Below are 25,811 nucleotides of genomic sequence, written 5' to 3'. Positions count from 1 at the left end.
GGGTACAAATCTTGTGTCGCGAACTCCTCCCACAGTTTTTGATCAATTTTTATGAAATTAGGCACAGATGTTCATCTGAATATGTTAATGTGCAAGACACATATTTCCGCAGTGGCAAAAAGTGCGTTGCCATGGTAACGGCATGTTATTGGTAAAATATAGGGCAAAATGCTTCATGGCAAAACTGCTTCATCAGTGTTCTTCCAATTCTCATGGAATTCATATTGAATGTTTGTCTTAGGATATAGGTCAGCATGACACATTTCTTGACAGTGACAAAAAGTATGTTGCCATGGTAACAGCTCACATATTATGAGCCAAAATGATGGAAAATTTTGTGTTGCAAACTACTTCCTCAGTTTTTGCCCAATTTCCCTGAAACTTGGTACAGATGTGTGCCTTTGGTTGTAGATGTGCAAGACGCATTTTTTGACAGTACCCGAAAGTACGTTGCCATGGTAATGGCATATTAATGGCAGAAGATCAAGGAAAGATCTTGCGGATTTAACTACTTCCTCAGTTTTTTGACCAAAGATTATGAAATGTGGCACACACCTTGATCTTGGTGGGAAGATGTGGAAGACATATTTTTCGGACGTGTCGGAAGCTGCGTTGCCATGGTAACGGCATATAAATGGCAGAAGATCAAGGAAAGATCTTGCGGATTGAACTACTTCCTCTGTATTCGACTGAAGCTCATGAAATGTGGCACACACATTGGTCTTGGTGGGAAGATGTGCAAGACATATTTTTTGGATGTGTCGGAAGCTGCGTTGCCATGGTAACGGCATATTAATGGCGGAAGATCAAGGAAAGATCTTGTGGATTGAACTACTTCCTCAGTTTTTGACGAAAGCTTATGAAATGTGGCACACACAATAGTCTTGGTGGGAAGATGTGCAAGACATATTTTTCGGACGTGTCGGAAGCTGCATTGCCATGGTAGCGGCATTTAAATGGCAGAAGATCAAGGAAAGATCATTCCTTGGGTAAGACTGTCGTCACGGGGCGGGGGTATTAATCACCTTAAGTGATATTTCTAGTTTTGTGTGTGTGTCGCCAGATTTTAATTTCGAGTAAATTCCACCACCAAAAAATAAAAATCAGTGATACTGGTGGCCCGATAAAAGTTAGTGTGGAGCGCTATCTATTCTATTCTTTATTATGCCCGGTCTATACTTCCACATCATATTCGACAATATTTTCATAATCGCATTGCTGAAAAAAAAAAAAAAAAAAAATCAGTGCTTGCGTTATCGGGGAAGAATATAATGAAACATACTTTGTGAAAGGCAAAAAAAAAAGTATAAAAAAGGCACTACGCAGGAGATTGATGTTTGGACAGTGGACCGTCGCAGGTGCGCCACGACGGTTAAGAAATCTATGCGCACGGTATGACTATCATGATCAAGAATTAAAACAGTGGTTAAAGAAAAGAAGATGATGGGGCAGAGCGTAGTGCTATCGTAAGCACTCCATTGGCAAGGGTGCTATGTGCATACCGTGTACGTATGCAGGTAGGTGTTGGGGATTTTTCTTGCCAGCTGTGTATCGGGTATTTCTTTGGGCGCGCGATTGGTCTGGTCGGGAATATTTACAGTCGAGTGTGAAAAGATTTGCGACATGTCTTCTTCGCTGTCCACGCGCGCTTTATCGGAGATGCTGAGTGATGTTTTCCATTTCGATTCAAGCTACATGCTGTGAAAAACAATAAGTTAATTAAGATCGGGACAGTAGATTTCACTTCGAGGTAACCGAACTTCGAGTTATTTTCTTCGAGCTACGCGAATTTTAATACACGGAAACTCCATAGGAACAATCAGGACTTTCATTTTGCCCCCGAGGTAAGTGATATTCGGCTTATCCGACGTCGAGGTATCCGAAGTTGACTGTACGGCTGTATTCTTGAAAAGCATCAAAAAAGTTCCCCCTTCATATTATCAAGTACTGTACTATTACACAAGATTGGCTATTGTCTGGTGGTTCTAAAGTACCGGTAATACTGGAATATACTTTCACTGACAGTTTGTTTCTTTTTCATTTCTTTCCTCTTTTTTTTTTTTCCTTTTTTTGCTAGGGGTATCAGATTTTCCATCCTTATTTAGACATTCAGCTCGGTTTTAAAATCATATTTGCACTGTATTAAATTTGCTTCATACCATGTACTTATATTTGTGCTTCAGTTTTATCAATTTAGTGAGGCTAGATAGCCCAGTTATCATCACTTCCTTTTTTAAGCTTTGTCTTCATCACTTCAATGATATCAAATGTTTCTCTTTTTTTTTTCCTTGTATAAACAAGGGTCAAATAAAATTGAGTCTGTCGTCCTCAGTAAGATGAACTTCGAGTCAGTGGTGCGGGATCTCCTACTAGTCAGACAGTACCGGGTCGAGGTCTACTCCAACCAGGCCACTGGTAAAGGGAACAACTGGACACTGTCCTACAAGGTCAGATTGCTTTTATTGTGATTTATCCCTTTAAAAAAATATATTATCAAATCTTTATTCCTTAAGTACAGTATATTCTTTATCTGTATAAATTCCACAATCACTGCTGTAAAAGTGGAAATTTTTGCAATGTTGAAATTTTCACATTTCGCGCAACTAGAAGCTGGCGCGAAAAATAAAAGCACGCAAATATTTTTGCAAGCAATATGTTTCAATAGTTAGTGTCCTGATTCCGTGGAATTAAAAACACGCAAAATACGTTTACCTAGCCGAGCGCGAAAAATGACTCTCGCAAAACTATCTACTTTTACAGTATGTTCTTTGCAATCACAGGGAACTTTGTATCGCTGATTAAAAATTTTAATACACTGTATGGATGAAGGAGTCATTAGTGCATCACACATTGAACTCTATGTTCAGTTATTGATCAGTAGAATGCTGATATATTTGGATAATCAATCCAAATATAATCGATGAACTAGTACTAGGCATGCTGCAGGCACATACATGTAGAGCATGTGATACCGTCTTGTCACATATTGTGACCCTGCACTACAAAACAAACAAAAAGTCGCCAGACATGAAATTTTATTTAAGACCATATTCTGAAAGAGCAGGCTTTAAGCTTTAAAATTATGTATTATAACTCAAATCAAATGGACTCTCCTAACCTTGGAAAGAAAGCACAAACTCAGGAAAAGTGTGAACTGAGAAAAGAGGCTCTGAAGTACAGTGTCTATTCAAGCGCTAATCTTTACCAAAGCGTGCTGGCTGTGTGATGAATGGGACAAAATAGGAAGTAAACCACCCGAGTAACAACAATGAAGGGATTATCAGATTAAACTGAAATTAAGCATGCGTCATTAACACATTCTGCCCATAATTAATGCCAACTTTCGAAGCAGTAGCACTATCCTTTCAAAAGTTATTAGAGTTGAAAATGAAGAGTGTGTACAAGGTTTTTCAGAAATGAAAAAAGGACTCTTAAAAAGACACACCTATTCACACTATTCTACCAAAAATGTTCGAGATAAACTGCTAAAGAACACACTTTCCTACCCGTTTTATGACCCCAAATTTTAGCATAATGTAAAAGAAGACTTGCTCTTTCAGAAAACATGAAAAAGTCAAGATCGGCTAGGTTGACCCATTTGACTTATTTTCAGTCCTCGCGCAAAATCAGTGTGTGCGACTTTTTGTTCGTTTTGTGATGCACAGTCACATCTATATACAGAAATTAAGTGTTAATATACCAGGAATATCACTGTCCTTTATACAGTGCACCAGACCAGTCAGACAGTGTGCTGATGAACCGTAGACTGGACTGTACTTCAAATGGAGAAGCAGAATTTCTCATGAAAATGTATAAATATCATGATCATTCGAAATAATGCTATGGCATAGAATGCATGACAAAGCAAGTGGGACCATGGCCCCGCATTGTAGGATTGATTAATTCAAGTCATCTGCCGGTAATAATGTGCCTGAAAAGATTTACTGTCTATTGTGACATTGTGCATGTTTCTTCTGGACACCTCGTATAACCTCGCATCACCTCAAATGTTTGTCACCTGCATCCCATTGTATTTTACTACTACCGGAACTGTTTTTACTGAGCAATAAAATGATGTGGGGTAAAGCGAGGGAACTTGCAAAGTGCAATGAACCAGGTAGTCATATATCAAATGTCACAGATCAGGTTGCGCACGCACTGCCTAATGATAAATTGAATAATGGGAAGAGTCTCTCTATAAAGAATTTAAGACTTCCGTCACACCACAAATGTCGTTACCTGCTCTGTTTCTACCAATATTTGTCCCTCGCATCAAGAACCTAAAAAGGGGGACGACAGATCACCTCGCAGTACCTTGTATCAAACACTACCTGATGTGTCCTACTCGAGAAAAATTTGTGGTGTTTAAATACCCGCATCACATCAAATTTTTATTATTCAGTAAAAACAAGCTCATTGTTGCACCAATTCCTCATCAGGCCTCGCCTGGAAACCTGACCCAGTTTGAAGAAATCCTCTTTGGCCACAATGACATGTCGACCTCAGCCTCGGTTATCGCAGTCAAAGTGGGCGGGGAGAGTGGACAAAGGGTCGTCGGGGTCGGGTATGCCGATGCCACCCTCAGAGAGCTGGGCGTGTCCGAGTTTGCCGACAATGACCAGTTTTCAAATCTGGAGGTGAGTGGGAAAATTGGGACTTAATGTGTGTCAACTAGAAACATTAAGTAAGGCTGCTGTTGCATAAGTTCAACAGGATAAATATGATGTGTTCCACCGTCATGAAAAGCGTTCAGAGAATTTAGCCATGCTCAAAGTAGCCAGAGATCAGAAAAAAATGTACACTGTAGTTTTGAAAAAATATCAGAGGAATCAGAAATTCAATGGCACTTTGTGTGTACCTGTTGAAGAGTCAACCAAGTTTTCTCTGTACTTGTTAAGATATCAGGGTTGTACTTTAATACTCAGATCCCACCGTGAGCAGGATCAAGTTACTGTATACGCCATATATTTTGCGAGTCTAAATTTTTGCGAATTGGGAATTCCCGACAATTTCACGAGTGGTTAAATTTGCGATAGTGGAGAATGTACATGCGTATGTCACATCCACATCGGGATCAGAGTCAATATTTTCGCGTGTCTTTAATTTCGCGAATAGCACCTGACTCACGAAATTCGCGAAAATAAAAACCTCGCGAAATATTCGGCGTATACAGAAGTCATGTACCAAATATTCGGCGTATACAGAAGTCATGTACCAAATATTCGGCGTATACAGAAGTCATGTACCAAAATTCATGAGATTGACTCTTATGTATCACATGCTGTGGAATGTGAGAAAAACAAAAACAAACAAACAACAGCTCTGTTTCCCCTGATAGCAACAGGAATGCTCATGGTTCTATGTTTCTGTGGCAGGGAGGCCAGGCATTGCTTTCTTGTTTCCTGAAATGATTCAGAGAATGTATCCTGGAGGACTTGTATTAATCAACTTGTAATGAAGTTGATGAGTGAAAGAAAAGGGTTTTGTTGGTTTGCATTGTGTCCCAGGCACTCATGGTCCAATTGGGCCCCAGAGAATGTCTGCTGCCCTCTGGTGGCGACCCCAACAACCCCGAACTGGCCAAGCTGAGGCAGGTGGTGCAGCGAGGTGGTGTGCTCCTCACAGACAGGAAGAAGGCAGACTTTGGTACCAAGGACATCGTGCAGGACCTGAACAGGTTACTCAAGGCAGGCAGGAATGAGGAGCAGATCAATGCAGCGGCCCTACGTGAGTCTGCTGCCCTCTACAGTCAGAAACATTCACAAGACAGTTGAAACATTATAAGAGGACATACAATTTGATGGCCTGAAAAAACAAAAGACTGTGAAATAAGATTTGGTTTTCGTTTCACTGTTGTGTGCAGATATTGTTTTCGTATTACACCTGCAAAAAAAAAACAACAACAACAAAACCAACAAATCCATCTACAGTCAAACCTGCTTTACAAGTCACTTTGCTGTAAAGATCATTTCTCTCCTGCAAGTGCTACAATTGTATATTTGTTACTATTCATATACTTTTTCTTGTTTTTAAACCTGTTTATAAAGATATCTTAATAGAAAACACAAATAGTAGACATTTTCCCCCTGAACAACATATTTCCTTTTTTCAAATTCCCACAGATTTGTAGGTCGATAATGAATACCATGGTAAATGTTAACAGGTACTCGCAAATTACAAGCAAGCCCAAAAAAGGAATTGTAAGAATCAATAGCACACAACTTTTATGATGATGAATCGCAAAAAGAGTTAACTCCACTCTTGTCATTTTGAGATATTTGCGATTAAACCTGCTAAAAAGCAAAATGATCAAAAAAAGACATGGGACTTTTTGATAATAACTTCAAGAATTTTTCTACATTTGCATTAAGTGAGGCATCATTGCAACAGTATTATTTCACACTACTTGATGGTGGACTTACTTTTAAACTGTTTGAAAATGGCACTTAACCTGTTTTTGCCATCAACCTCTTCTTACTTACATTCACTTTATATTTTTCCCTCCCATTTTATGTTTCCAGCTGAGATGGAGAAAACAAATGCCATGAGTGCAGTGTCAGCTCTCATCAAGTACATGGAGGTGAGTTTGTGCAGCATCACTCTTTCGGCCATACATGTACATGAGCATTGATTGTCCAAGGAGATATCAAGTTAACCCGTTCCATACTGAATTCTGAAATCCCCATAGACATAGTACAGAGGCAACCAGGTTCCTGTATGGAACGGGTTAAGAACCTTCATCAGAATTAAAAGGGGCCTGAGCTATTGATCGTAGCAGAATCTTTGTCAGAGGCAAAATGTCAAACATGTAGGGAAAGCAAACTCATATGTAATATGTGAACTACATGCAACAAGTAAGAGGAGGGGTAGGGATACAAAAGAAAGAAAACAATAGTGGTAGGTTTAGGAGTCAAAAAGGCAGGGACTCAAGCAGGTATTCAAAGGAAGGGGGATTAGAGCAAGATGGTGAACAGACAAAAGGCAGAGGTGGGCCAGTGATAATCCCAAGGATCATAGGGATGAAGGTGAATAGGGAGGTAACATCAAACAACATAAAGAGCACCGCATGAGCGCTGTGGTTGATATATGAAAAGTTTTTTCTTTTTTCTACAGGTTTAGACTTGTCAGATAGAAGCCCATCTGATCAATATTTAGTGTAAGGCCAAGTAAAAAAAGAAAGTAGTTTCTCGTCCGGGTTTTTTGAGCAAGGCGATGAGGGAGGTCCTTACTATTTGATATCTTACTATTTTTTCAAGGATCGTCAAAATGAAAGTAATATGTGTTTCTCGTCCGGTAATTCTGAGAAAGGTAACGAGAGAGGGCTTTACAATTGTCTATATTCAATTTATGAAATGAAATATCACTCTGGTAGCTGTGTTATGAGACCAGGTCCCAAGTGTACGTCTTGCCTGCACTCTGTGCATTTTCAAACAAATAGATATATGTACCATACTTAAAATGAAACTTCATGCATGCAGAAATACATTTGCTTTTTCTTTCCACTATACAGATGTCGAGAGAAAATGGCCATCTTAATAATGGTATTTAGTGTTTTAATGGCTTTTCTGATACCAGTGTACTTGCAATTCTGATGTATTGTGCTATTGATTGAAACAGGTATAAAACATGTCTTTCAACAAATGTACGACTGAAATAAATTCCATGATATTCAAAACACTGCTTTATTTATTGGTGTTTGTGACTTTTTGTGTCCACACAGCTGGTATGTATATCTGCAGTTCTTCACAGTACAATTGTAGCACATTCAACTGGAAACTGGCTTGTACAATTGCAGATGGATGTCAAAACGATACTGATATGGCATTCTAGCATTAAACGTTTAAAGATGTTTCTTCATGTTCTAAAAAGACATTTGATAATCACTCATTATTTGGATGATGAATTATTGTATAACAGTACACACTACAGATGATACCACTCACGGCTGTGTCCGTGAATTTACATCGTGAAGAAAAGTATCCTGCAGAAATACGAGACAAACCATGCAGAATCCGTGGAAAAGTTATTTATTTTGTAGATACACCCATTTAATAATTCTACATATGCTGGAAAAGCGCATTCATTTTCTCTTCAAAATAGAATGTATCGCCGTGACAGACCAGGGGATGGGGACCCTGGACAGCTACAAAACACGCACACTTTGCCGATATACGGTGCGGCACGGCCACTGCACTGGCACCAGGGAGGTGTGGACCTCCCTGCTGGCATCGTACCTTCCGACACTGCACACACATGCACATAGTCACAATGACATGAAAATGTATACAAACTCGATACCGTACAATCTTCACAAGCATTTGTACAGTACAATTCATCCGCTTAAAATATCAGAAACGGGGAAAACTACGAACAACGCGCGAAATATGCGTGGAATATCAGCGATTGTTCGCAAAAATGTTGCCGCTATCGCGTTCACGACGTACCGAGTGCGCTGTACATCACAGCCCAGTAGGCCGGCCCGCCGCGCCGCCCATCCAACTACAGTGCAGTTCGACTGCTTTGTGGGTCATTCCTTCTTCCCGATCGGCCGAGCTCGCAGTGTGAAATGCATGCGTTATTACATACGCACTACACACAGAAGCTACAGCTGTACTACAGTCTACAGCTAAGTAGAGGACACAAGGCGTAAAAATTAGAAATGAGACGTCACGATTGGTAGGTGAATTGTCGATCTTTTCTTTTTTTTCGGCGGCCGAAAAAAATAGTAAATAGAACTATCAAGAGTCGATGCGACAACTGAAAATCGATGCGGGCGGGAAGCGGGCTGGGACGAGAATTATGAATTTCTTGGTATTTTCAGCGCCATTTTGAAAATAGTAAATAGTAAAAAATTCGACGCGGCGGCCAAAATCGATGCGCGCGAGGACGAGAAACTGGTTTCTTTTTTTACTTGGCCTAATATATCACATCAAATAAGAGAATTTCAGTGTTTTGTAAGATTTCATAATTATTACAATTCATAGGCAATTTGGATTTGTAATGTAATGTTTGTCACTAGGCAAAGTGGCAAGTATGATCTCAGTCTTGACAAACTCACGGAATCCAGTCAGTACATGATTATTGGATACTGTAGAAACAAGCAGGACGAACTAGAGAGGGCGCACTGCACTTCAGATGCAATTTATAGTCAGAGTACCTTCACATGGTCTCATCCTCCCTTTTATCATTTTCTCCAAAGCTGCTCGGAGATGAGACGAACTTTGGTCAGTTCAAGCTGAAGACCTTTGATCTGACCCAGTACATGAAGTTGGACTCGGCAGCAGTGAGGGCGCTCAATCTTCTGACGACTGGTTCGGACAGTGAGTATAGGATGGCAGCTGGTCTCTGGGCACATTTTCCGTCCCATTATTGAAGCTACCATTGTCGAAAAATTTGCTCCACTCCTTGAAAACCAGAAATAATTGTGGGCATTTTAACCCGTTGAGGACGGACTGAATTTGGTACAACACGCATTTCCCATAGACACTGGCCCGAGTATACTCGGGACTCGTCCTCAACGGGTTAAAGGTGCATGGTCCCGGTGTTTTAGTCAAATGCATACGCGGGCGCATGGCACAAGTTTCCTATAGAGACCTATGCTATCGATGCCTCTTTGGCGCTTACGCTTTGACCCACTTCCCTGAGTCCGAAGAAGTCCGATTCACTGTAGTCAGTGGTCCGATCACAGTTCGGCTCATGATTCGGCTGAGGGGGATGACCGTTTTAGCGAACTTCTTTTGTGATGTCATAATAAGAGGCACATATGCACGCACTCTGGCATTACAGACTGCGCGATGCGCAGAGAAGACAACGAAGGCAACGCTACTGAGCAACACCTACGCACTTTACTCTTGATGACAGCTCAACTTCGGTAAACTTTGTATCAAGGCTAATGGTAATCGGTAGTATCATCAATAGCGCCCTCTACACAACCGGGACTATGCACCTTTAATTTCTTGAATTTTGTGAAATTGAAATGCACCAAAAGTTCTTATCTGTACTATATGCATCTCATGCCAGTGACAGTTTGCAAAGTTTCATGCTGCAGAAAAAGGCTGTCGGCTCCGATTCGAAAAAAAAATTCATGCAATGAACATTTCTTGCTTTAGTAATCAGTCTGTCACTTGAAATAAAAAGAACTCTAGAGACATAAGTTGGGACTTAATACTTTATGATGGATGGAGGGACTTGGACAATGCTGTCTTGATGTATGTTGTGTCTGAATAATTAGGGAGCTTTCACAGTCACCAGGAAGGTGTTAGCTTGCATAGATAGAAATTTGAAATCCTGCATCCTGCCTAATATGCCATGGTATTTGGCAAAAAAAAACCAAAAAGCATTTTGACGAAAAGTCCTGACACAGCTGAAGGAATGAATGGAAGTTCCTTCATTGAGGAAAAGGAAATAAGCATTCACTGATGCATGATTGTCATGTAACACAGTTTATGGTTGGAATGCTGCCTGATAATTATCTTGTTACAATTACCCCCAGCTAAATACTTGTTAGTGATAAGGTTAGAGTAAAGATTAGGGTTATGGTTAGATGTAAGGTTCGAGTTCGGGTTAGGATTGAGTTCAGGATTAGGGTTAGGGTCAGGGTCAGGGTCCGGGGTAATTGTCCAGGGAGTAATTGCCCTAGAACCAAAACGAGGAATCCGATTTCACACATATTGATAACATAGCACACCTGTGCGTCCATATGATTGTGTAAAAAGTGTACATGTCTGAACATGCTCTTCAGGGTGGTCCACGAGGGGTTTTAGCGTGTCGCTGCAACATGCTAAAATTCTTGTGCAACATCCTAAAAAGCCAGCAACATGCTATGCAACATCCCTAAGAATTTGCAACAAGCTCAAAGTAAAAGTATTAAAAAATGTGCAAAACATGTGCATAACATAAGAAACATCAAACTACCAGGTACTTTAGATATTTGTGTGCAAAACATGAGAGAGAACATTGAATGTAAGCAGCACAAAGAGAGATAAGCAGCAAAATATTGCGTACTACGTACTCATCGTGTGCGCTCCGCGCATATTCAATTTCTGCAATATTCTCAGATTCTGAGCTTGCAACATGCTAAAATTTCAAGTTGTGGACCACCCTGCTCTTGATTTTTCTCTTCAATATTTACCTTTGAAGATGCCACACGTGGAGTGAGTCTCCTGAACCTGCTCAACAAGTGCAAGACAGCCCAGGGACAGAGACTTCTCAGCCAGTGGATTAAACAGCCGCTGCTCGACAAGAATAAGATCGGTGAGATCCAACAGAAGATTATTGCAGAAATGAATTTGGATTACTGTGGTTTATATACTGGCCGTAAGACTTACAGTTTGTATTAGATACTCATACTGTACACTTGAAATTATTGGCACTAAATATTTTCTTGAATATCATACTCAAACAAATTTTCATGAAAGCAACAACAGGCACATAAGACTTATTAAATACTGTACACTTGAAATTATTGGCACTGAATATTTTCTTGAATATCATACTCAAACAAATTTTCATGAAAGCAACAACAGGCACATATTTTGGGTAATATAGAATTTTGTGCACAAATGCTGTTTTCCACAATATCATGAACACATTGGCCCAACACAAAATTTTCCACCTTTACCATCTTTACATTTCTTGTGGAAAGATATTCCTTGTGAAGGGGGGGGGGGGGAGGTGGATCCTAGAAATTGTTCTTCTGCACAAAATCAAAATGTCTTGAAAATAAGTGTCAAAATTGTCAGATATGAGCTTTATTGTGAAATAAATAGTGAATTGCCCATCAAAAAATCAACTTCTAACTACAGATAGCAACAATAACAGTAGTAACACAACTACTGTGAGCAAGTCATTTTGGTATATTTCCACAGTGCAAGACATTTTATTAAAAAGTATATCCATGGCATTTAAGGATTGATGAGGACTCCAAAAGGCAAGGCCATGCTCATGACAGGAATGCAGTGAAATCGTGCTGATGTTCTATCTGTCTGTTTGTTTGTTTGTTTGTTTTAACCCTTTTGTTTATCAGAGGAGAGACTTGACTTGGTGGAGATCTTCTTCAACGATCTCGAGTTGAGGCAGACGCTGCAAGACGAGCCGCTGAAGAGGATACCGGACTTCCAGCGGCTGGCCAAGAAATTCCAGCGCAAGAAGGCCACCTTGCAGGATTGCTACAGGGTGTACCAGGCCATCGACTACCTGCCAAACCTGATAGAGGTGGTCGAGAAGCATGACGGTGCAAAGGCCAACCTGCTGAGGGAAGTGTTCACAAACCCACTCAAGGTGTGTTAGATTGATCCATGGATGCATGTTGGTAGCGCAGAAAGGGCGTTGAGGTATACGTAGAACATCTGCCTTGCAATTAAAAACAAGTTCACCTTCATATACGTAAGGACTGAGAAAATGCAGCACACATCAGTGAAAGTTTGAGGAGAATCAAACAATCCTTTCAAAAGTTAAAGAATTTTTGAAGTTTCAATGCCGCCATCCATGGATGGGAAGACTTGGTATGACTAGTACGGTTTGTAAGGTGACATTGGTAGAACGGTATAATGAAAATATCAAGAAAATTCAACATAATGATTTTCAATTTTCTCACAAAATAAAAGAGCACTTGACTTGCCTCTTTCAGAAGACGGGGGAATGATATGTACCCTTAACATGTACGTCTGTAGCGAGTCGAGGGAATGTGCACTTTATTCAAAAGATGAAATTTTGCGGAATTCTCTATATATTTTCCTTATATCGTTGTACGCATATGACATCAGACACTATAGTAGTATTTTCATCCAGCAGTGATTGTGCGGAAATTTTGAAAATTCATCACTTTTGAACAATTTGTCCGATTTTCCTCAAACTTTCACTGATGTGTTCTACTATTATTGCTGCATTTTCTCAATCCACATGTACATGAAGGTGCACTTGTCCTTTAAAAAGCTTAGGTTTAATTTCCAGTCAGTCTGGCTGAGCAATGTTGTCTGTACTCATTCCGTCCCCTCTGGTAAAAAGGCAAAAACACTCTGTCTCTCAAATAGGACACTCAATGGAGGATCCGTTTGCAAGGGAGTCATGACTCGTGTACATTAAAGAGCCCTCTTCACTTCCTCTCAAAGAGCAGGGTTCTTACTCAGTAAAGTGGTTCATTGCACATACCTACACCAGAAAAGGGGCAAATAACACCAACCCCTCATAGTTTGCCCCAGGTGACTCACAACTTGAGTAACTGGCATCGACCAGGCCCATCGTGTCACACAAAGAGGGAGAATAGCACACAGCTCATTCTGTACTTTGTTTGTTTGTATATAGGATCTGTCACTTCTCTTTCTTTTCCCCCCAGAATGACTGCCGATTGGCACAGAAACATCACAGCATTGCATGCACTGGCACGGAAAGGGTTAGATGTCAGCAAAGAACACATACTGCAGACATGTTCTCTACGCATTACTCCTTGCTTGGTTGATCTCTTGTGGCATTAGAGATTTTTTGAGATGGAATTTTGACTCTGGATGAAAACAACAACAACTACAACAAAATATTAGGTGCACTTCTTGGAGCTCTTTTTGTTACAGACTTATTTCTCAGAATAGAAAAAGAATTATCATATATTTTAAGTGTAGAAAGTTGCCTATGCATAAATTCCTGAGCATTTGGTGGTACAGGCTGTGTGATGAAAATTATTGTTATTATTATTTTTTATGCATATGATGTAGGAGCTCCTGATGGACTTCTCCAAGTTCCAGGATATGGTGGAGACGACCCTTGACCTGCAGCAGGTGGAGAATCACGAGTTCCTCATCATACCAGACTTTGACGTGAACCTCATGAGTGAGTCACGATAGCACAGCCTCTTTGAAGGTCCATGTTAATCTGTGAAATCTTGTTTCTCTTTTTCTTTTTTTTTCTTTTTTGGCTAGCCAGGTGAAAGCCATTTCCATTAGATATTTGTACAGAAGAAAAATAGGGGAAAAAAAATAATTTTACAGCTGTAGGTCCCTCAATTTTTGTCGAGCCCACCGGAGGTGAGGGGAGACTAAGGGATCGCCTGCGGCGTCCGTCCGTTCGTCCGTCCGTCGTCTGTCCGTAACACCACAAAAACTTCAATCACTCTTTACTCTGGGCTTCAATTGCAATCAAACTTCGAGTGAAGAGGGGTCATACAAAGTTTCACATTTTACCATATATGAAGCTCACCTCAAGGTCAAGGCTCACAGGCAGGGGTCAACAAAATTTTAGAGCCCAATGTTAAGTTTTTATGGCGTGTTTCTATTGTAACGTAACCGTAAGTATCTTCTAGTTTCTCTCTCTCTGAACAGTCAGTAGACAGTATCTTTTATACGATGTATTCTATGTAGGCTCTACGGTCACGGCCTTTACGTTAAGAATCACGCCAACACACCAAGCCATATCATATTCGCAGAATTGATCACACTAAATCATGCGAATCATAATGAGTTCATGAAGATAAAGAACTTTATTACCGTATATGACGATCCAATCGACACAAAGTGGGTGTGAAGCCGACGCCTAGCACGTAACACCTACACATGTAACCCTATAGTAACTCGTAGGTGACGATTAGTCTGCCGGAGAGAATTCAGACAGCACGTCCATCCGCTGTAGTGAACGCTCAACAACTCTCCCCAACTACGTGGACGCGCTCGCAGATATACCCATAGCATACTAGGAGCGCTAAGTGCGTCTGCCCTTTACACATGTACTATAATTAGTTGCCGAGCGCGCACACCCTTCCAATACACGTACACGTAAGCTATATACACAACATACTTGTACGCAATCTACATAGTGTACTTAATTGTCATTTCATTACACTATTATGGGTCATAACTTTTGATCCATAACTCCATTTGTGACCAAACTTGGATGGTAGATGTCCCTTGGGGAGTGGATGATCACCACAAGGTCAAAGGTCACAAGCAGGGGTCAACGAACTTTTAGAGCCCAATGTTAAGTTTTTATGGCACATTTCTATAATGGGTCATAACTTTTGATCCATAACTCCATTTGTGACTAAACTTGGATGGTAGATGCCCCTTGGGGAGTGGATGGTCACCACAAGGTCAATGGTCACAAGCATGGGTCAACAAACTTTTAGAGCCCAATGTTAAGTTTTTATGGCACGTTTCTATTATGGGTCATAACTTTTGATCCATAGGTCCGTTTGTGACCAAACTTGGATGGTAGATGTCCCTTGGGGAGTGGATGGTCACCACAAGGTCAAAGTTCACAGGCACGGGTCAACGAACTTTAAGGGCCCAATGTTAAGTTTTTATGGCACATTTCTTTTTTGCCATAAATTTTTACCCTTTCTTATCTCTTTTTATCTGTTATCTCTTTTTATGCCTCCGCCACGAAGTGGTGCCGGAGGCATTATGTTTTCGGGTTGTCCGTCCGTCCGTACGTCCGTACGTCTGTACGTACGTCCGTACGTACGTCTGTACGTCCGTACGTCCGTCCGCTTTCGTTTACGCGATAACTTGAGTAATATTTACTGGAATTTTACCAAACTTGGTCCAAGTATGAAGTATGATGGGGCAATCATTTGATTAGATTTTGGGTGAAATCGGCTAAAGGTCAAAGGTCAAGGTCAAATCATGAAATTGTATCCGTTTACGCGATAACTCAAGTCTGGATAGAGCAAATTTCACCAAACTTTGTTGGAGGATGATGTATGATGGGACAATTACTTGATTAGTTTTTCAGTGAAATCAGACAGAGGTCAAAGGTCAAAGATCAAGATCAAATCCTAATATTTATCTGTTTACGTGATAACTCAAAACTGGATGAAGCATCTTTCACCAAACTTGGTCCAAGGATGATGTATGATAGGACAATTAGTTGAGTAGATTTTAGTGACATTGGCAAGAGGTCAAAGGTCAAAAGGTCAAGGTCAAATGCTACAAATGCTGCAATTTCCCCCATATCTATGCAATGCCCAAAGGTATCTTCTTGAAACTTGGTGTGGACATGTACTACTGCGTAAAGATTCTCCAGAGAGTTTCATGTCATAAGGTCAAAGGTCAAGAGGTCAAAAGTAAAGGTGAAAATGTCGCAATATCAGTTTTCTCGCAAATGGTTCAATGTATCTTCATGGAACTTGGTGCATACGCATGTACTGACTGGCAGGGATTATCTAGGGAATTTAGGGGTCATGGGTCAATAGTCAGGGGTCAAAGGTCAAGGTCATCTCCTCAAAATTTTACTATTTCCCTCATATATTGCAACTGATTGACAAATTGCCCTACATCGACGTAAATAAGCACTGAATTGATTAGTGTTTTAGTAGTAGCCATGATAAAAAATCATGGGCGTACATACTCGAGCAGGATTCGAACCCACGACCTCCTGATCACCGGACAGGTGTCATCTCCACTAGACCACCGATCTTTCGCCCGATAGCAAGTGTTGGTCCTAATCCTTATAGCATGCAGCAGGTACTGCTTTGTTATTCAAATTTATAAGGTTCTTCCGTCAAGATGTTTTCATTGCAACTGATTGACAAATTGCCCTACATCGACGTAAATAAGCACTGAATTGATCAGTGTTTTAGTAGTAGCCATGATAAAAAATCATGGGCGTACATACTCGAGCAGGATTTGAACCCACGACCTCCTGATCACCGGACAGGCGTCATCTCCACTAGACCACCGAGCTTTCACCTGATAGCAAGTGATGTAGGGCAATTTGTCAATCAGTTGCAATGAAAACATCTCGACGGAAGAACTTCATAAATTTGAATTCCCTCATATACTAGTATATGCAATGCTTGCATTATTAGTTTCAAAACTTAATACATGCATTACCTAATGGAGATTCTCTGGGAAATTTCCAGCCAGAAGGTCAAAGGTCAATGGTTAAGGGTCAAAGGCCAGGTTTCAATGGCCCCCCTCCAAAAAAAAAAAATCCATTTTGTACCGTCATTACACTCTTTCTTCATACCTTGGAAATTACTCAATGCATAAACTTATAAAAAGGTCTGTCAGAATTCAAGTAAAAATTCTCAATTCCCCAAATATGTGTACCTGCACTCTTTAAAGCAAACCCAGTTCAAGACATTTCTGACAAACCTGTCATTTCAATATTTTGCCAGTTATGTGAAACTGTCATGGATCATACATTGTGAAGACATTGTACTATACGCCTATTGGGAGAATCATGCATTATGGCGGAGGCATCAGTCGCCATAGCGACATTTCTAGTTTTATCTGTTATATCCCATTCACGTACAATTTCTTGTACGCGAATGGGCAAGACACATTATGGCACTTGCCTTGTTGGTAGAAAGCCATCAGCTAGTGGTGGAACACAAAAGCTGAGGTTGACTGCAGTTATGCTTGTAGAGGATGTGTTAAATGAAACAGGTGTTTTCTTTTTTGTTTGTTTTGCTTTTTCTTTGATACAATATATTTTGATGTTATAGCAAGGAATGGGAATATTGTAAGAGATATTGAAATATGGTCAGAAATACTCCTGTTCAGTGAAATTATGAACAAGCAAAGTTCACTGCCGGGGGCCTTCACAAGGACAGGAGTCACGCAAATTTCGCATTTACAGTTGACTTCGGCTAGGTCTAATCCAAAAGGGACTACAAGAAAATCTTTCAATTTTGTTGAATTTCAACTCACAAAATAGAATGAATGCATGTGTATATCCTTCAGTGGTAAAATATTTCTTTGACTTGGCCACTTTTTCATCTCTGCAGTTGACTGCAGTTGTAGGGGAACCAGGTGTGTGGCGTCTATAAAGATGACACTTCACTTTGTTAACTATCTTGTCATATGACAGCTCTCAGAACCAGGATGGATGAGCTGGAGGATGACATCAAGGCCCAGCTCAGCCGTGCCGCCTGTGACCTCGGACTGGAGACCCACAAGACCATCAAGCTGGAGTCCAACACCCAGCTGGGCTACTTCTTCCGGGTCACAAGGAAGGTGGGTCAGGAAGGGGGGAAACGGGACATACCAGAAAATGTTTCCTTGTGAAGAGATGAAAGCAGGCTGGACATCAAGCAAGATGAAGACATGCTAATGAGATATTTTATGAAACATTCTCATCTGTGAAATGAAACTCACTTAAATTTGCTTGAAAATAGTTAATTTACTGTGTTTTTTATCATGTTATTACTTGTATCTTTAATAATCTATTCAATCTTTAATACCTTAATTGCGTCCAGAACATGAAACTGGAAACATAAACATTTTAATCTTGTCCTGCCATCTTCAGGAAGAGAAGGCTCTGAGGAACAACAGCAGGTACTCTACCATAGACACAAACAAAAATGGAGTCCGCTTCACAAATTCGAAACTCCGTGGCTTGAACAAAGAACACATGGCAGCAAGGGACGAGTACAATGAAACACAGAAGGCTGTCGTGGAAGAAATAGTCGGCATTGCAGGTGGGTTGCCGTGGTGATCAAGTATTTGCAGGTGTACCACACCATTGGGATAGCAACTGTTCAAAATAAATTTTTTGGTGTTGCTTAATGTCACTAGCAATGATAGCATTATCACAACCCAGATTAGATCGACATGATATGAAGAGGAGTCCATTCAAAACAAAATAAAGGATGTAGAAATACAAATGCTTTGAACATTCCTACGTTGTGCACAGCACCATAGATCACATTGATTTATGCTAAATGTTGAGCTTATTTGGATATTTGACAAAGAATGTTTGCATCCTCATGCAGTGTAGTCTTAGAATCACTGTGACCACATAGTTTTTGCTTTTCTGTGCTTTTGTACACAGGTTTGTTACGTTTCAACTAGTGTCGCCATGATAGACATTATTGAGGGAATATCACACATTAGTTATCTGTTGCAATGTTTATGTACAATAATCAATGTGTTAAACTACCTATTTTTGCTTGCTATGTAAATCATTTGATTTGGAATGGTATGGTGCTCCTTGTACTTGTACTTTTGTGTGGAATTGGCTCCCTATGTGTAATTGAAATGAAAACATTGAAAGACAATTCAGTTGTATTTTCAGTGGAAGACTCATATTTTCCCTAAAATGTTTTGTTTGTATGAACAGCGGGATACGTTGAGCCGATGTTGAGCTTGAATGATGTCACAGCTCAGCTAGATGTCCTAGTGAGGTAAGTTCATAATCAGAATGCATCAATAATCATCATATCAATTTTCCAGTAAACAAGGAGTTTTTCTATTTCTTTCTCTCTTGTTCTTTCTCATTATCTTCCATGATTGCTATCCTTCTCTTCATTTTTCTTCGCATCACCTGTGTACATGAGTATTAATGTTTTCTTGTGTGAAATAGTTTGTTGTTTGCTGTAGATAAGTAAGTCTATAGTCAGGGCTGCACACTAACCAATTTTTTTAGTCCAACATTTCAATCAGACCGGTAGGTACCCAGTTTTTCAGAATTTTTTACTGGTCCATTCCGAAAAAAGTTACTGGTTTAACAGTGATTTTTACTGGTCAGCGACCGTCGGACCAGTGCCAGTGTGCAGCCTTGCTATAGTTTGTTGATACTCTTTGTTCATTTATTTGTGTATTTAATGAGGCCCCAAATATTAAGCTCACTATTGGGATCTTCCTGTATTGTACTTTGCTTTTTTCCCCCTATTGTTATATGATGCATCAAGCGTTACCCCGGGGTACCAAATTACCCCGGGGTACCACGTTGTGTAGCGCCACCTCACGTCCACTCGAGGACAGCCGCAGAGAAATGCATGCACTGTGTGTGCGTGTACATAGTGATTCCCATACCACTGCATGTTATACTATGCATCCATGGCACGCTGTGCTAGCAATAGCGTGTGCTTCAGTGCAGTGCAGTGCAGTGCAGTGCAGTGCAGTGGCTAGCGCGCGCTAGCTGCAGCACAAAAATAATTTCCACGTTTTGGCAACCCAGGGTACAACCTTTTTGAAAAAATATATAATTCAACAAAATGGCTGATTTTTATTTGGTACCCCGGGATACCATTTATGTCATCATATCTCTGTTTTCTCTCACAATGATTTCTTTATCTCTCATATGCAAAGTTAGCCATGATTAATGATGAATCAATGTGTACGTTTTCAGCAGTGATTTGTTGATTAATTGTACCATGCAAAAACAATGAATGAAATGAAATGAAAATAATGTGATGCTGGATTGGAATATCTGTATTAGTCAATTGCCACCAGTATGGTATTCATCAATTGCAGTCATAGTAATGCAACCTTAGGTTTGTAGTAGGAGATTTCCTTGTTATGTGAGCCATAAAACAAAAAATATGAAAGGAAAAGGACCTTCAAAATTATCTCATAATATCAGGCATCTTGCTATGTCAGACATCATTATAATAAAGTTCAGCTGTAATAGCAAATATGGTCATGCAATGTAGTCAGTACAGTGGAGATCGATGGAAGATTGATGGACGCAATCACGCATTGGTTTTGTGGTCATTGCATTTTTTTTTAGGGAACCCGGACTGGACTTAAATCAAATAGAGACTGAAACCAAGTGTTTGTAGTTTGAAGCTTTTATTCCATTCAAATTCCTATGAAGTACTTCCTTTCTATGTTCCTCAGCTTTGCTCATGTGTCAGCCAGCGCGCCGATCTCGTACGTGCGTCCCACGCTGAGGGCGCAAGGCGAGGGCGTCCTGAGACTGGAGCAGTCGCGCCATCCATGCCTGGAGGTGCTCGATGACGTGGCCTTCATTCCGAACGACGTCACCTTCGAGCGCGTGAAGCAGATGTTCCACATCATCACTGGCCCAAATATGGGAGGGAAGTCCACCTTCATCCGTCAGGTAGGAAGGACACCTTGTCTGGAGTGGCAACAGAGACATTTAGAGTTCAAAAGCTCACTTTGATACCACAAAGGTACCATCAGACCTATGAAGTTCCAAGAGTCACTTATCAAGACCAATAGACATTGCTCCATGTCAGTTATTAGACATTACTGGTAGCCTACTCATGAGACGAGTATTAAGTGTACACTTTGTATATTCTCTTCATGAAGCAAGGGAAGCTTCAAGCAACAACAAGGTCCTATGAGATAGGATGCTTAAAATTAAACTTATTAGTAGTTACATTCAAACAGCGATCCCTAATTTTGAGGATAAGCTCGTAATTAAGTATGGAGCGCCAAGTGTCACGTGGTCTCTTTCGTCACGAAATGGCAATATTGTAACGAAATTGTTATTTCATTGACAAGATTGTCATTTTGTGATGGAATTCAAGTCATTTTGTCCACAAAATTGACAACATCATTTGTCAACGTAAAAACAATTTTGTCTCGAAATTGTCATCTCGTGACAAAAGAGACAATGTACATTGATGTACTGTTCCTTTTTCTAAAGTGTTCAGTCATAGTATAGTCATCATCTTTTTAGCATGATCTTTCATGAGACACCGTCATTGGCTTAAACTGAAAGAAAACACACTGATATAGCAGATACAAGTATAGAGTGGAGGAAGTGGGATGTACATATTGTTGGACTAAATCTCTTGAGGCTCCGTCTCACCATTTCAGGTGGGTGTGGTGGTACTCATGGCCCAGGTGGGCTGTTTTGTGCCTTGTCAGGCGGCCGAGGTGTCCATCGTAGACTGCATCCTGGCCCGGGTCGGGGCCGGTGACTGCCAGCTCAAGGGAGTCTCCACCTTCATGGCTGAGATGTTGGAGACGGCATCTATTCTGAGGGTAAATAATTGTGATTGTACTCGCAGCAGCACAACATTTATAAATGCTCTGACTTTGAAATATCTAGGTATTCTCACATTTTGTCATCAGTGTACATGAAAAAACATAATGCTCAAGAAAGCAGTACAATGGGTCTAGGGCAATTATCCCCCGAGGGCAATTTCCCCGCGCTAATACTGGTTAGTGAGAAGGTTAGAGTATTAAAGAGGAGGGTTAGGGTTGGGTTTTAAGGTTAGAGTTTTTGTTAGGGTTAGGATAAGATTCGTGATTAGGATTAGGGTTAGGGTAAGGGGAAGGGTCCGGGATAATTGCCCAGGGGGTAATTGCCCTAGACCCATTGTGCTGCTTTCTTGAGCATTATGCTTTTTCATGTACACTGATGACAAAATTTGAGAATACCTAGATATTTCAAAGTCAGAGCATTTATAAATGTTGAGGGTAATTGATTTTGTTGAAAGCCACAAGCGGTTGGTGTGTTGCAGTATTTCAGACAAGATGTTATGGTTAGCCTATTTATGACAATGTGAATACCTGTAGAATATTAGTCTGTTGCATATTTTTAAAAGAATTTGAAAGATGCTGCTTTGCTCCTCAACCCGCAAAAGAACACATCTTGTAAAATGCATATTGTGATTCTTTTTCTTTCTTTCTTTCTTTTTGTCCGTTTTGCACTAATTGTAGTCAGCAACCAACAACTCCCTTATCATCATAGATGAACTCGGGCGTGGTACTTCAACGTATGATGGTTTTGGGCTTGCCTGGGCAATATCAGAGTAAGTGAAAATTCTTTGCGAAGATTGCTCCTGCATTCTGTACTTTATTTGCATCGATGATAATTAAAAAACACAATCACCTTTTGACCTGATAAGATTCAAACATTGAAGCCAGTGTAATAGTAATATGAGATGGTTTTCCTGAAAAGGAAGGGATTTTGTTATTGGTTCACAACTTGTAAATTTGATGTTTTAGCTACCTCAAGTACAGATTTGAAAGTCTATGAATATTTTGGTAGTTTTAAACTTTCCGTTTTTTATGAAGCCAGTACTTAGTATTGAATCTATAAATTGCTTTTGGCTGTCCGAAAACATGCATGCTCAACTGTATTTAACCCTAATCCCACTGGGTTTTTTGAGGGTCTTGAAACCACCGGTGATCTCGGTTGTGGATTGCACGATCCTCGCAAAAATTTGCACTAAGGTAGAGGCCAATGTAATCTACAATACTGTGTAATCAGATTTTTCAAATTTTAATTTATGCATTTTATATTAATTAATCTATGCTAATTTATGCAAAAATTAAATTTTTTTATTTTTTTTTTTGCCTATGAATAAAAAAATAAAGCTCCAAGACTTCTAATTTTATGGTGAACATACTCTTTTCAATATCCTCAACAATAACATTGAAGCAAAAATTCGGCTTCATAATTATTTCTTATGTATTTTATTGTTTATTGAATTTCTTATGTATTTCTCTGTTTTTTACTTTATGTTTTTGTTGGTTTTTGTCAAAATTTGTTGGAGAAACTTTTTAAAGCATAAAGCATAATCAGGCTAAAGTAAATAATTCTCAGCCATTAAAAGTGAAAATATTTTTTTATATGAATTAATTGCAAAAACACAACTTACATTGGATTTATGCACAAAATCACGTTTTGGAGCAATTTTTGGGTTGACAAAATTTTTTTTTCAAAGGGGCGTGGCTTCAAAACAGTATGCCTGGGAGCAACAAATTTGGTCTCAAAAGTTGCGCGATACTTGAAAGAAAAAAGTCATAAAATGTCGCGGCGAGAGCATCATGCGTTGCGGAGTAATCATGCGAAACGTCGAGGGGGGGCCCAAAATGCCCCCCCTGGTGGGAATAGGGTAAAGCTGTATTCTTATCACTTCTTTGGTAGGTTTTATGAAGTAAATGTGGGACAAATTACCTGACATAGCAGAGTATGGAGAATATGAAAATGCCCATATCAGGAAATCATTGCAATTGTATCTCTTCTTTCATATTGACAAGTCTCATATGCATTGTGCTACATCAATCATTGAAATTAGAAGATTAGATTTCTAAAGTTCTTACCAATTTTTCTGTTTGTTGTACATTTGTAGAATGTGATATGTTTCAAGCGAAGCGCCACAGTACAATTGACATTCATGTAATTATGATAACATAATTTCTAGCCTAGGTATCACTGCTAAGAGAAAGTGCTATAGTAGCTCTTCTACAGTTTCAAATTAAATTTCCTTACCCATGAACTTCAGAACATATTGAATATAGCAGATCATTAGTCTATATGAACAGTAGATTTCACAGATGGTATGCTGACTGTATAAAGCAAATTATGCATCCCCTAGGTATATAGCCACCAAGATATCTGGATTCTGCCTGTTTGCTACCCACTTCCATGAGTTGACCGCCCTGGCTGACGTCGTCTCCACGGTCAACAATCTCCACGTGACCGCTTTGACTGCGGACGGACAACTCACACTGCTGTACAAGGTCAAACCAGGTCAGTCCGGCCAAACTCAAACCTTCGCTCTTCAGTGCATGAAGGGCTTTTTATTCGCTTAGTGCAATGAGAATGTTTTTTAAAGAGATTGAGGGTCTAGATTTTCCTTTAAAAAGACAATCTATCAGAGTGTAATTCTGTGAACTAGTGCTATGGTATTTTACAAGTCCATTACTGAGTAATCCTGTTTTAACAATCTTGCTTACAATGAGGTACTGCTTGTATCGAGATAAATTCACCAATTTACATGTAGCTGGTTTACTATTTCTGTACTTGGCTGCTTTTTTATGCCTCCGCAACGAAGTGGCCGGAGGCATTATGTTTTCAGGTCGTCCGTCCGTCCGTCCGTCCGTCCGTCCGTACGTCCCGTTTTGTTTTTGTCGATATCTCAAGAACCGTGTGGTGGTTTTACATCAAACTTGGTATGAGGGTATATCCTTGGGGGATAATACTTTGTGTGGATTTTAGGGTCACAGGGTCAAAGGTCAAAGGTCACAGGTTATTTTGTAAAAAAAAAAATTGAAATTTCATGTTTTTCTCCATATCTCGCAAATGGTTCAAGGTATCTTCATGGAACTTAGTATATATGCTTGTACTAATGGGCAGTGATTATCTAGGGAAGTTGGGGTCGTGGGTCAAAGGTCAGGGGGTCAAAGGTCAAGGTCAACTCCTCAAAATATCACTACTTTCCTTAGAATGCAATATGCCTGAAGGTTTTTTTTTTTTTAACTTGATGTATGGCATGTATTACCCAATATATATTTTTGGGGAAGTTTCTTGCCAAAAGGTCAAAGGTCAAAGGTCAAGTGAAAGTGCTAAATTCCACTTTTTCCTCCATATCTCGAAAGTAACTCCAGGTATCATCATGAAACTTACATATTTATGCATGTTCAACCTAACAGTGATTCTCTTTGGAACTGTGAGGTCAAAGGTCAAAGGCCAGGTTTAGATAATGCTATTTTCCCATTTGATACTGAAATTATACTTTTCCTCAATACCTTCAAAATTACTCAATGCATAAACTTATAAAAGGGTCAAAAGTCAAGTAAAAATCATCAGTTCCCCAAATACCTGCACTCTGACATTTTAATAATTCATCCAATTGACCCTAGTTCTAGGAAAGTGAACATTCAGCACATTTGTGTCAAACCTGTCCTTTTAATATTTTGCCAGTTGTGTGAAACTGTCATCACACATTGTCAAGACATTGTACTATAGACCTATTAGGAGAACCATGCATTATGGCGGAGGCATATCAGTAGCCGTAGCGATATGTCTAGTTTTTTCAGTATGTTTACAGTGAGATAATGGATATAACAAGGTAAAACTGGTTGTCATGGCAATGTTTTTATAACAGGGTTTCTGTGCAATTTTTGAGGATAAGGAAAAAATGGGAATGGTTAGTCAAGGGTTAGTGTGGTATCATTACTGGTGAATGTAGTGTCTGACAGGTGTCAGTGAGTGTGTGTGATTAAACCTGTAAGTAGTCTGTGTTCTTTCACAGTGTATGATGTAGGATTGTGAGATATCCCTATCTCTAATGTATGCTGCATATGCGATGTATGGTGTAAGCAGCGTGTATGTAAGGAACACTGAAGTGGGCTGTGTTTTCTCAGAATGTAAGCTTTGGTTGGATGTGGCCA

At 39.9% G+C, this 25,811-nt stretch overlaps 1 protein-coding gene across 1 annotated transcript in view; it reads left to right on the top strand.

Moving 5' to 3' along the window:
• The window catches only part of LOC139725632 (DNA mismatch repair protein Msh2-like), a 37,269-nt gene that overhangs the window by 8,970 nt on the left and 2,488 nt on the right, over positions 1-25,811 (top strand). The window contains exons 4-18 of the mRNA XM_071636722.1: positions 2,302-2,447; positions 4,440-4,637; positions 5,508-5,727; positions 6,522-6,580; positions 9,200-9,320; positions 11,140-11,253; positions 12,026-12,279; positions 13,707-13,821; positions 17,800-17,945; positions 18,238-18,409; positions 19,051-19,114; positions 20,553-20,775; positions 21,501-21,668; positions 22,350-22,441; positions 24,014-24,168. Of these exons, the coding sequence (XP_071492823.1) occupies positions 2,302-2,447; positions 4,440-4,637; positions 5,508-5,727; positions 6,522-6,580; positions 9,200-9,320; positions 11,140-11,253; positions 12,026-12,279; positions 13,707-13,821; positions 17,800-17,945; positions 18,238-18,409; positions 19,051-19,114; positions 20,553-20,775; positions 21,501-21,668; positions 22,350-22,441; positions 24,014-24,168 (2,247 nt within the window). The remainder of the gene's footprint in view (positions 1-2,301; positions 2,448-4,439; positions 4,638-5,507; positions 5,728-6,521; positions 6,581-9,199; positions 9,321-11,139; positions 11,254-12,025; positions 12,280-13,706; positions 13,822-17,799; positions 17,946-18,237; positions 18,410-19,050; positions 19,115-20,552; positions 20,776-21,500; positions 21,669-22,349; positions 22,442-24,013; positions 24,169-25,811) is intronic.

Source organism: Diadema antillarum, unplaced genomic scaffold (genome assembly GCF_040938485.1).
Source record: "Diadema antillarum isolate AM-2024a unplaced genomic scaffold, OU_Dant_1.0 seq00000053_RagTag, whole genome shotgun sequence".
Taxonomy (NCBI): domain Eukaryota; kingdom Metazoa; phylum Echinodermata; class Echinoidea; order Diadematoida; family Diadematidae; genus Diadema; species Diadema antillarum.
This window is presented reverse-complemented; position numbering and strand designations above follow the sequence as displayed.